This window comes from Camarhynchus parvulus, unplaced genomic scaffold (genome assembly GCF_901933205.1).
Source record: "Camarhynchus parvulus unplaced genomic scaffold, STF_HiC, whole genome shotgun sequence".
Lineage (NCBI taxonomy): Eukaryota > Metazoa > Chordata > Aves > Passeriformes > Thraupidae > Camarhynchus > Camarhynchus parvulus.
The window spans coordinates 44,974-58,213 of NW_022148655.1; the positions used below are offsets into that span (position 1 = coordinate 44,974).

At 59.5% G+C, this 13,240-nt stretch overlaps 1 protein-coding gene across 1 annotated transcript in view; it reads right to left on the reverse strand.

Moving 5' to 3' along the window:
- Positions 1–1,194: 1,194 nt before the first annotated feature.
- The window catches only part of C3 (complement C3), a 44,345-nt gene continuing 32,299 nt past the window's right edge, over positions 1,195–13,240 (reverse strand). Inside the window, exons 31-40 of the mRNA XM_030970741.1 lie at positions 12,583–12,733; positions 12,416–12,467; positions 11,806–11,893; positions 10,565–10,651; positions 9,777–9,882; positions 8,298–8,387; positions 6,251–6,337; positions 5,101–5,184; positions 3,314–3,449; positions 1,195–1,336 (exon numbers count right to left, since the gene is read on the reverse strand). Of these exons, the coding sequence (XP_030826601.1) occupies positions 1,195–1,336; positions 3,314–3,449; positions 5,101–5,184; positions 6,251–6,337; positions 8,298–8,387; positions 9,777–9,882; positions 10,565–10,651; positions 11,806–11,893; positions 12,416–12,467; positions 12,583–12,733 (1,023 nt within the window). The remainder of the gene's footprint in view (positions 1,337–3,313; positions 3,450–5,100; positions 5,185–6,250; positions 6,338–8,297; positions 8,388–9,776; positions 9,883–10,564; positions 10,652–11,805; positions 11,894–12,415; positions 12,468–12,582; positions 12,734–13,240) is intronic.

The window sequence follows — 13,240 nt, forward strand, 5'->3', positions numbered from 1 at the left end:
TTGGGGTGCAGAATTTGGGGTGCAGATTTTGGGGTGCAGAATTTGGGGTGCAGATTTTGGGGTGTGAATTTGGGGTGCGGATTTTGGGGTGCAGAATTTGGGGTGCAGGGTTTGTGGTGTGGGGATTGGGGTGTGGGGTTTGGAATCCTTGACTGGTGTGATGTCCCCATGCCCCCTATGATGTCCCCATGTCCCTTGTGGTGTCTCCCTGTCCCCTACGGACTCCCTGTGACCCCTGTGATGTCCCCATGTCCCCTATGATGTCCCCATGACCCCTGTGGTGTCCCCATGACCTTTCTGGTGTCCCCCTGTCCCTCATGGTGTCCCCATGTCTCTTACCATGTCCCCATGTCTCCTATGATGTCTCTCCTGTGATGTCCCCATGACCCCTGTGGTGTCCCCATGTCCCTTATGATGTCCCCACATCCCCTGTGATGTCCCCATGTCCCCTGTGATGTCCTCATGTCCCCTCTGGTGTCCCCATGTCCCATATGGTGTCTCCATGTCTTTTACCATGTCCCCATGCCCCCTATGATGTCTCTCTTGTGAGGTCCCCATGTCCCCTCTGGTGTCCCCATGACCTCTATCAGGATGTCCCCATGTCCTCTGTGATGTCCCCATGTCCCTTTCATGTCCCCATGTCCCTTGTGGTGTCCCCATGTCCCCTGTGATGTCCCCATGTCCCCTCTGGTGTCCCCATGACCTCTATCAGGATGTCCCCATGTGTGTCCCCCTGTGATGTCCCCATGTCCTCTCTGTGTCCCCATGTCCGTTATGGTGTCCCCAAATCCCCTATGATGTCCCCTCATCCCCTATGATGTCCCCATGTCCCCTGTGATGTCCCCATGTCTGTTACAATCTCCCCACATCCCCTGTGATGTCCCCATGTCCCCTATGGTGTCCCCACATCCCCTGTGATGTCCCCCTGTCCCCTCTGATGTCCCCCTGTCCCCTCTGATGTCTCCATGTCCCCTTGGTGTCCCCACTCCCCCCCACATGTCCCCCCCCTCAAGGACACCAAACCCAGTTGCTCAGAAATGACTTTTTTAACCGAAAAAAACCCAAAACAAAAAAAGGCGAGGAGGGGACAAAAATCGACAGGAGAAGAGCGGTGACACCCCAGGACCGGGTGCCACCGGCGCGTTGGTGACACCCCGGGGTGGTGGCACCCCAGGGTGGTGGCACCTCGGGGACTCAGCTGGGACAGCCGAAGAACGTCATGGACTCGGAGAACTCGACGAAGTCCTGGCAGCGCCGCTGGAGCGCCGCGTCCTGGCACGCGGCCTCCGAGGGCCACTGCTCCAGCCAGGTGTCCTTCCCGATCAGGTACCTGTACCTGGGGACATGGGGACAGCTGGGGACACGGGGACAGACAGGGGGACATGGGGACAGAGGGGATAATGGGGACAATGGGGACAATGGGGACAATAGGGACAGTGAGGATATAGTGGCCCTTGGAGGCCACTCCTCCAGCCAGGTGTCCTTCCCGATCAGGTACCTGTACCTGGGGACACGGGGACCGCTGGGGACACAGGGGGACAGCTGGGGACACGGGGACAGACAGGGGGACACGGGGACAGACAGGGGGACATGGGGACAGAGGGGATAATGGGGACAATGGGGACAATGGGGACAGTGGGGACAGTGGGGACAGTGGGGATATAGTGGCCCTTGGAGGCCACTCCTCCAGCCAGGTGTCCTTCCCGACCAGGTACCTGTACCTGGGGACACGGGGACAGCTGGGGACACGGGGGACAGCTGGGGACACGGGGACAGAGGGGATAATGGGGACAATGGTGACAATGGTGACAGTGGGGATATAGGGGCAGCCTCCCAGGGCCACTCCTCCAGCCAGGTGTCCTTCCCGATCAGGTACCTGTACCTGGGGACACGGGGACAGCTGGGGACACGGGGGACAGATGGAGGGACATGGGGACAGAGGGGATAATAGGGATAATGGGGACAGTGGGGACAGTGGGGATATAGGGGCGGCCTCCGAGGGCCACTGCTCCAGCCAGGTGTCCTTCCCGATCAGGTACCTGTACGCAGGACACCTGGGGACACAGGGGACAGCTGGGGACACGGGGACAGACGGGGGGACATGGGGACAGTGGGGATAATGGGGACAATGGGGACAATGGGGACAGTGGGGACAGTGGGGATATAGTGGCCCTTGGAGGCCACTCCTCCAGCCAGGTGTCCTTCCCGATCAAGTACCTGTACCTGGGGACACGGGGACAGCTGGGGACACGGGTCAGCTGGGGACACAGGGACAGACAGGGGGACATGGGGACAGACAGGGGGACATGGGGACAGAGGGGATAATAGGGACAATGGGGACAATGGGGACAATGGGGACAGTGGGGACAGTGGGGATATAGTGGCCCTTGGAGGCCACTCCTCCAGCCAGGTGTCCTTCCCGATCAAGTACCTGTACCTGGGGACACGGGGACAGCTGGGGACGCGGGTCAGCTGGGGACACAGGGACAGACAGGGGGACATGGGGACAGACAGGGGGACATGGGGACAGTGGGGACAATAGGGACAGTGGGGACAATGGGGACAGCAATGGGGACAGTGGGGACAGTGGGGATATAGTGGCCCTTGGAGGACACTCCGCCAGCCAGGTGTCCTTCCGACCAGGGTACCTATACGTGGGGACACCGGGGACAGCTGGGGACACGGGGACAGCTGGGGGACATGGGGACAGACAGGGGGACAGACGGGGGGACAGCCATGGGGTCATGGGGCAGTGGGGACAATGGAGACAGTGGGGACAATGGGGACGTGGGGACAGCCAGGGGGACACGGGGACAGCCGTGGGGACAGCGGGGATATGGGGGCAGAGGGGGCAGAGGGGACATAGTGGACAGCAGGGAACATGGGGACAGCCAGGGGGACATGGGGACAGACAGGGGGATAATGGGGACAATGGGGACAGTGAGGACAGTGGGGATATAGGGGACAATGGGGACACAGGAGACGGACATGGGGACAGTGGGGATAGAGGGGGCAGTGGGGACAATGGGGATATCGGGAATTCAGGGGCCAATGGGGATAGAGGGGCAATGGGGACAGTGGGGATATAGGGCCAATAGTGACAGTGGGGACACTGGGGACACTGGGGACACAGGGGACTATGGGGCAAGAGGGACAGTGGGGACAATGGGGATAGAGGGGCAGTGGGGACAGTGGGGACAGTTGGGACACTGGGGACACAGGGGGCAATGGGACAATGGGGGCAGGGGACATTGGGGCATAGGGGACACTGGGGACCCAGGGGACCCAGGGGACAGTGGGGACCGTGTCCTACTGTCTGCCGCTGGCCCAGAGGTCGCTGGCCTGTCCCCAGACCAGGTAGTCCTGTCCCCTCTGCAGCCTCAGGGCGTCCCTGCACTGCTGGTGGCTCACGAAGGTCCTGTTGCTGCCGGCCGGGTCCTCGTCCGTGCCTGTCATGTGTCACCGTGTCACCGTGTCACATGTCACCATGGCACCGTGGCACCGTGTCACCATGTTACCATGGCACTGTGTCACTGTGTCACATGTCACCATGTCACTGTGGCACCGTGTCACCATGTTACCATGGCACCATGTCACCGTGGCACCGTGGCACTGTGTCACCATGTTACCATGGCACCATGGCACCGTGTCACCGTGTCACCGTGTCACTGTGTCACATGTCACCATGGCACCGTGTCACCGTGGCACTGTGTCACATGTCACCATGTCACCGTGGCACTGTGGCACCTTGGCATTGTGTCACTGTGTCACTGTGTCACATGTCACCATGGCCCCGTGTCACCATGGCACCGTGGCACTGTGTCACCATGTTACCATGGCACCATGGCACCGTGTCACCGTGTCACCGTGGCACTGTGTCACCATGTCACCATGTTACCATGGCACTGTGTCACTGTGTCACTGTGTCACATGTCACCATGTCACCATGTCACCGTGTCACCGTGTTACCATGGCACCGTGGCACCTTGGCACTGTGTCACTGTGTCACCGTGTCACCGTGTTACCATGGCACTGTGTCACTGTGTCACTGTGTCACTGTGTCACCTCCACCCCCCAAACATGGCCCACAGCGGTGCCAGCTGTGGTGGCACCGGCTGCCTCCAGCTTTGTCATCAGCCTTGGTGTCCCCAGTGCACCAGGGTGACACCGACCCCACCCAGGTGACACTGACCCCATCTGGGTGACATTGACTCCACCTGGGTGACACTGACCCCAGCTGGGTGACATCAACCCCATTTGGGTGACACCGACCCCAATTGTGTGACACTGACCCCAGCTGGGTGACATTGACTCCACCTGGGTGACACCGACCCCATCTGGGTGACACCGACCCCAGATGGGTGACACCAACCCCAGCTGGGTGACACCGACCCCAGTTGGGTGACACCGACCCCAATTGGGTGACATCGACCCCAGTTGGGTGACACTGACCCCAGTTGGGTGACACTGACCCCACCTGGGTGACACCAACCCATCTGGGTGACATCAACCCCAGCTGGGTGACACCAACCCCAGCTGGGTGACACCGACCCCAATTGTGTGACACTGACCCCAGCTGGGTGACAGTGACTCCACCTGGGTGACACCGACCCCAGTTGGGTGACACCGACCCCAGTTGGGTGACATTGACTCCAGTTATGTGACACCAACCCATCTGGGTGACACCAACCCCAGATGGGTGACACTGACCCCAGCTGGGTGACATTGACTCCACCTGGGTGACACCAACCCCACCCAGGTGACACCGACCCACCTGGCTGTCCCCAACCAGCCCACTTGAGTGTCCCCATCTGCAGGTGACCCCCACCATGTCCCTTCCCAAGGTGGCCTTGTCCCCTTGTAGTGGCCTTGTCCCCCCTGAGGTGGCCTTGTCCCCACCGAGGTGGCCTTGTCCCCAGCCCATGGTGGCCTTGTCCCTTCCCAAGGTGGCCTTGTCCCCACCAGGTGGCCTTGTCCCCCGCCCAAGGTGGCCTTGTCCCTTCCCATGGTGGCCTTGTCCCCCGAGGTGGCCTTGTCCTCACCGAGGTGGCCTTGTCCCCCCCCTGAGGTGGCCTTGTCCCCAGCCCATGGTGGCCGTACCCATCTTGATGACCGACAGCACCTCCGTGATGTAATTGTCGTAGGCCGGGGTCTCCTCCTGGGCCACCACCCTCACCTTGTACACTGCCAGGGGACATGGGGACAATGGGGACAGTCACCCCCGCCACCACCCTCACCTTGTACACTGCCAGGGGACACATTGGGGACAATGGGGACAGCCACCACCCTCACCTTGTACACTGCCAGGGGACATGGGGACAATGGGGACAGTCACCCCCGCCACCACCCTCACCTTGTACACTGCCAGGGGACATGGGGACAATGGGGACAGTCACCCACCACTACCTTTACACTGCCAGGGGACACATGGGGACAATGGGGACAGTCACCCCCGCCACCACCCTCACCTTGTACACTGCCAGGGGACACACTGGGGACAATGGGGACAGTCACCCCCACCAGGGTGACCCTTCTGCGTCCCCTGTCCCCACTGTGTCCGTCCCCGGTCCTGCCATGTCCCCGATGTCCCTAATGCCACCTGCCATGACCCCGTATCACCCCATGTCCCCAGTGTCCCCAGTGTCCCCAATGCCCCCAATGTCCCCCATGTCCCCATTGTCCCCAATGTCCCCAATCCTCCCAATGTCACCACGTCTCCAACATCCCTGATGTCTCCATTGTCCCCATTGTCCCCAATGTCCCCAATGTCCCCAATGTCCCAAATGTCCCCACTGTCGTCATTGTCCCCAATGTCCCCAATGCCCTCAATGCTCCCATTGTCCCCAATGTCCCCAATGTGCCCATTGTCCCCAATGTCCAAAATGTCCCAAATGCCCTCAATGTCCCCATTGTCCCCCAATGTCCCCAGTGTCATAAATCCCCCCAGTGTCTCCAATGTCCCCATTGTCCCCAGTGCCCCCAGTGTCCCAAATGCCCTCAATGTCCCCCAATGTCCCCCATTGTCCCCAATGTCCCCAATGTCCCCATTGCCCCCATTGTCCCCAATGTTCCCAATGTCCCAAATGCCCTCAATGTCCCCCAATGTCCCCCAATGTCCCCCAATGTCCCCAATGTCCCCATTGCCCCCATTGTCCCCAATGTTCCCAATGTCCCAAATGCCCTCAATGTCCCCCAATGTCCCCCAATGTCCCCCAATGTCCCCAATGTCCCCAATGTCCCCATGTCCCACCGAAGTCCACCCCGGGCTCGCAGGCCTTCTCGATGCGTTGGTTGACCGTGATGTCCTTGGGCTCCTCCTGGCGCTTGAAGCAGCTCTCTGTGGGGACATCGCGGGGACATCAGAGGGACATCACGGGGACATCATGGAAACATCATGGGGACATCGTGGGGACATCACGGGGACATCACGGGGACATCATGGGGTATCACAGGGACATATCATGGGAACATCACAAGAACACCACAGGAACATCACAGGGACATCACAGGGACGACACAGGGATGACACAGGGACATCGTGGAAACATCATGGGGACACTGTGGGGACATCACAGGGACATCACAGGGACAACACGGGGACAACACGGGGACATCACAGGACATTGTGGGGATATCATGGGGACATCATGGGGACATCACAGGGACATCGCAGGGACATCGCAGGGACGACACGGGGACATCATGGGAACATCATGGGGACACTGTGGGGACATCACAGTGGCATCACAGGGACAACATGAGGATATCACAGGGACATTGTGGGGATATCATGGGGACATCATGGGGACACAACCATGACAAGGTCAGCTGTGGCAGGGACGTGTCCCCATCACAGTCATGACATGTGACATGTCATCAATGACATGTCCCCACCAGGGTCATGACATGTCCCACCACGGCAGGGACGTGTCCCCATCATGGTGGTAACATGTGACAGTTCCTCAGGGCCGTGTCCCCATCACGGCCGTGATGTGTCCCACCACAGCAGGGACGTGTCCCCATCATGGTGGTAACATGTGACAGTTCCTCAGGGCCGTGTCCCCATCACGGCCGTGATGTGTCCCACCACGGCAGGGACGTGTCCCCATCATGGCCGTGATGTGTTCTACCACGGCAGGGACGTGTCCCCATCATGGTGGTAACATGTGACAGTTCCTCAGGGGCATGTCCCACCTTGGATGTGGCTTGTCCCATCATGGCCGTGACATGTCCCCACCATGGCCGTGATGTGTTCTACCACGGCAGGGACGTGTCCCCATCATGGTGGTAACATGTGACAGTTCCTCAGGGGCATGTCCCACCTTGGATGTGGCTTGTCCCATCATGGCCGTGACATGTCCCCACCATGGCCATGACGTGTCCCACCATGGCCAGGACATGTCTCCATCACAGTGACATGTGACATCTCATCATTGATGGGTCCCACCATGACCACGACGTGTCCCACCATGGCCAGGACGTGTCCCATCACATCAATGTGTCCCACCATGACCATGACATGTTCCCATCATGGCAGGGACATGTCCCCATCACATCAACGTGTCCCACCATGTCCATGACATGTCCCCACCATGACCATGACACATCCCCATTGTGGTGACATGTGACATCTCATCATTGATGTGTCCCACCATGACCATGACGTGTCCTACCACTGTCCCACCGTGGCCATGAAGTGTCCCATCACATCAGTGTGTCCCACCATGGCCAGGATATGTCCCCATCATGGTGACATGTGACATCTCATCATTGACGTGTCCCACTATGACCATGACTGTCCCACCATGGCCATGTAGTGTCCCATCACATCAACGTGTCCCACCATGACCATGACATGTCCCCACCATGACCATGACATATCCCCATCACAGTGACATGTGGCATCTCATCATTGACGTGTCCCACCATGACCATGACATGTTCCCATCATGGCAGGGACGTGTCCCCGTCACATCAACGTGTCCCACCATGTCCATGACACATCCCCATTGTGGTGACATGTGACATCTCATCATTGATGGGTCCCACCATGACCATGACATGTTCCCATCATGGCAGGGACATGTCCCCATCACATCAATGTGTCCCACCATGACCATGACACATCCCCATTGTGATGACATGTGACATCTCATCATTGACGCGTCCCACTATGACCATGATATGTCCCACCATGGCCATGACGTGTCCCATCACATCACCGTGTCCCACCATGGCCATGACTGTCCCACCATGGCCATGACGTGTCCCACCCTGTCCCCGTGTCCCCGTGTCACCTTCGGCGCAGCGACAAACGTCCCCCTGGCAGATCTTGTTCAGTTTCCCTCCCTCCTTGTCCGGGTGGTAGAACCGGGTGCAGCGATCGTCTGCGGGGACACGGGGACATCAGGGGACAGCAGGGGACAGCAGGGGACAGAGGGGACGGTGGGGACAGTGGGGACATCAGGGGACAGCTGGGGACAGTGGTGGACAGAGGGGACAGTGAGGGATAGCAGGGGACAGCTGGGGACAGGGAATGTGGGGACAGCAGGGGACATCAGGGGACAGCAGGGGACAGCAGGGGACAGCGGGGGACAGCAGGGGACAGTGGGGACAGTGGGGACAGCAGGGGACAGCAGTGGACAGAGGGGACAGCAGGGGATGGCAGGGGACAGTGAGGACAGTGGGGACAGTGGGGACAGCAGGGGACAGCGGGGGACAGAGGGGACAGCAGGGGATGGCAGGGGACAGAGGGGACATCAGCCAGTGGGACACAAGGAGATGGGGACACGGGTGACAGAGGTGACCTGGGTGACACTGGGGACAGGGAAAGGGGACAGGGACAGGGACAGGGACAGGGACAATGACAGTCACACACTGATGCTGTAGTAGCTGTAGACAGGGACAGTGACACAGTGACAGTGACAATGACAATGACAGTGACAGAGGTGACAATGACAATGACAATGACAATGACAATGACAATGACACACTGATGCTGTAGTAGCTGTAGACAGTGACAGTGACAGAGGTGACAATGACAGTGACAATGACAGTGACAGTGACAGTGACACAGTGACAATGACAGTGACAGTGACAATGACACTCCGATGCTGTAGTAGCTGTAGACAGTGACAGTGACACAGTGACAATGACAATGACAGTGACAGTGACACAGTGACAGTGACAGTGACAGTGACACAGTGACAATGACAATGACAGTGACACACCGATGCTGTAGTAGCTGTAGGCAGTGACAGAGGTGACAATGACAGTGACAGTGACAGTGACAGTGACAGTGACAGTGACAGTGACAATGACAGTGACACACCGATGCTGTAGTAGCTGTAGACAGTGACAGAGGTGACAATGACAGTGACAGTGACAGTGACACAGTGACAGCGATAGTGACAGTGACAATGACACACGTGCTGTAGTGGCTGTAGGCAGTACAGAGGTGACAATGACAGTGACAGTGACAGTGACAGTGACAATGACAGTGACAGTGACACACCGATGCTGTAGTAGCTGTAGACAGTGACAGAGGTGACAATGACAGTGACAGTGACAGTGAACAGTGACAGTGACAATGACAGTGACAATGACACACCGATGCTGTAGTAGCTGTAGGCAGTGACAGAGGTGACAATGACTGTGACAGTGACAGTGACAGTGACAGTGACAATGACAGTGACAGTGACACACCGATGCTGTAGTAGCTGTAGACAGTGACAGAGGTGACAATGACAGTGGCAATGACAGTGACAATGACACACCGATGCTGTAGTAGCTGTAGACGCTGACGGCCGCGGGCTGGATCAGCCCCACCTGGAACCTCTGGTGGGCCTTGAAGGCGAAACACTCCTGGGCCCTGTGTGACACCTGGGGACAGCACGGGGACAGGGACAGGGACAGGGACAGGGACATCAGACAGTGACAGGGACAGTAATCGGGACAGGGGATAGGGGACAGGGACAATGGCAGGGACAGGGACAGGGGACATGGGGGTGGCACTCAGGCTGCGAGTCACCTCCCCAGCACACCTGGTCCTGTCCCCACTCATCCCTGTCCTTGTCACCACCTTGAGACTGCTGCTGTCACCACCCCTGTCCCCAGCTGTGTCCCTGTCACAGCCCTGTCCCCCTCCTGTCCCTGTCCATGTCCCCAACTCCATCCTGATCCCTGTGCCATCCTGTCCCTGTCCTGTCCCTGTCCCTACCCCTGTCCCCCGGCATTGTCCCCCCCACCCCTGTCCCTGTCCTGTCCCTGTCCACATCCCTGTCCTCTCACATTCCTGTCCCATCTTGTCCCTGTCCCCAGTGTCCCCCCTGTCCCCACCTTCATCATCACGACTGTCACCCTCCTGTCCCTGCTCATGTCCCCAACTCCACCGTGGTCCCTGTCCCATCTTGTCCCCACCCCTGTCCCACCTTCTCCCTGTCCCTGTCCCTGCCCCTGTCCCTGTCCCTGTCCCTGTCCCACCTTGCCACTGTCCCATCCTGTCCCTGCCACCACCCCAGTCCTGTCCCCACCCCCGTGTCCCCAGTGTCCCCAATGTCCCCACCTTGTCCAGGTAAATGACGACGTTGCTCCGCTCTTTGTCCTGGTCCAGCTCGAACTTGGAGATGTACCTGTCCACGCCCTCGGACAGCTGGGGACAGCGGGGACACAGTGACATTGGGGACAGAGTGACACTGGGGACATTGGGGACAGTGTGTGACACCGGGGACAGCGGGGACACAGTGACATTGGGGACAGAGTGACATTGGGAATTGGGAATTTGACACGGGACAGGGAATTGGGGACAGACATGGGACAGTGTGACAGGGAGGACACGTGACATTGGGGACAGAGTGACATTGGGAACATTGGGGACAGCAGGGACAGTGTGACATGGGGTACGGGGGACATTGGGGACAGCGGGGACAGTGACACCAGGGACAGTGTGACACTGGGGACAGCGGGGACACAGTGACATTGGGGACAGAGTGACATTGGGGACATTGGGGACAGCAGGGACAGAGTGACACCGGGAACAGCAGGGACAGCGGGGACAGTGTGTGACACCGGAGACAGCGGGGACACAGTGACACTGGGGACAGAGTGACATTGGGGACACCGGGGACAGCAGGGACAGTGTGACATGGGGTACGGGGGACATTGGGGACAGCGGGGACAGTGACACCAGGGACAGTGTGACACTGGGGACAGCAGGGACACAGTGACATTGGGGACATTGGGGACAGTGTGACACCGGGGACAGTGTGACACCAGGGACAGCGGGGACACAGTGACATTGGGGACATTGGGGACAGTGTGACACCGGGGACAGCATGACGTTGGGGACAGCGGGGACAGTGTGACACCAGGCACAGGGGACAATGGGGACAGCAGGACAGTGTGACACCGGGGACAGTGTGACACCAGGGACAGTGGGGACACAGTGACATTGGGGACATTAGGGATGGTGGGGACAGTGGGGACAGTGTGACACCGGGGACAGCAGGGACAGTGTGACACCAGGCACAGGGGACAATGGGGACAGCAGGACAGTGTGACACTGGGACCGTGGGGACAGATGGGGACAACAAGGATGTGGGGACACGAGGACGCACGTGTGGCAATGAGGGGACATGGTGGCACATGATGGCACAAAGACTTGGGGTCCCCTGTCTTTGTCCCCATGTCCCCTCAGTGTCCCCATGTCCCCTGTGGTGTCCCCATGTCCCTTCAGTGTCCCCATGTTCCCCTGGTGCCCCCATGTCCCTATGGTGCCCCTCAGTGTCCCCATGTCCCCACACTGACCCTCCTGAGGTCCTGCACGTCCGGTGTGAATCCCGTGAGCATGGACACATCCAGGATGGACATGGTGGCATCCACGGTGTCCAGGTACCTGTGGGGACACAGCTGAGGCCACCCCGCCTGTCCCCACCCCCGTCTCTCCCCAATGTCCCCAATGTCCCCATGGGACAAGGTGAGTGCCTTTTGTCCCCAGCGTCATCATCCTTGTGCCCAATGTCCCCAGTGTCCCCAGTGTCCCCAGTGTCCCCAGTGTCCCCAGTGTCCCTGTCCCCAACATCCCCTCCCTGTCCCCAATGTCCCCTCCCTGTCCTCAATGTCCCCATCCTCTCCCCAATGTCCCTGTCCCCAACACCTCATCTCTGTCCCCAATGTCCCCAATGTCCCCACCCTGTCCCAAATGTCCCCATCCTCTCCCTGATGTCCCTGTCCCCAGTGTCCTTTTTTCCTCCCTGTCCCCAATGTCCCTCCATCCCATTCCCCACCCAGTCCCCAATGTCCCCAATGTCCCCAAATCCCCTCAATGTCCCCACCCAGTCCCCAAAGTCCCCAGTGTCCCCAATGTCCCCAGTGTCCCCAATATCCCCTCTGTCCCCAGCGTCCCCAGTGTCCCCACCTGGTGCAGATGTTGATCTTGACCGTCCTGATGACGTCCTCCTCTTCCCTGCCTGGGTGGGGACACCGAGGTGACATCGCAGGTGACACGAGGCACTCACAGAGGGGACACGGGGAGGGGCTGGCGGTGACACCGCCAGGACAGGGAGGGGACAGCTGGGGACCCACCCTTGTCGACCTCCTGCACGTCCACGCTCAGGTGGAACTTGTCACACTTGTCCTCCCTCTCGGGGACCTTGGCGTGGTACACGGTCACCACTGTCATTGTCCCCTTGCCCACGCCCTCCGCCTTGACCGTGAAGTCCTCGTTGTGCTTGGTCTGAGGGGACATTGGGGACATTGGGGACATCGGGACGGGACAGGGCACATAGGGGACATTGGGAGGCGACAGGCGACATCCCCAGGAGGGACGGGGACACTGGGGACATCAGGAGGGGACAGGGGACATCGGGAATGGGGCAGGAGACATTGGGAGGGGACAGGTGACATCCCCAGGAGGGACAGGGGACATTGGTGACATTGGGAGGAGACAGGGGACATCAGGAGAGGACATTGGGAAGGGGACAGGGGACGTAGTGACATCGGGAGTGGACAGGGGACATTGGGGGCATCAGGAGGGGACAGGGGACATTGGGGACATCAGGAGGGGACAGAGGACGGTGGGGATATTGGGAGGGGACAGGGGACATTGGGGACATCGAGAGGGGACAGGGGGCATTGGGAAGGGGACAGGTGACATCAGGAGAGTACAGGGGACATTGAGAGGGGACAGGTGCCAGGGACAGGGGCAGGGACAGTGCCAGGTGACAATGCCAGGGACAGGTGA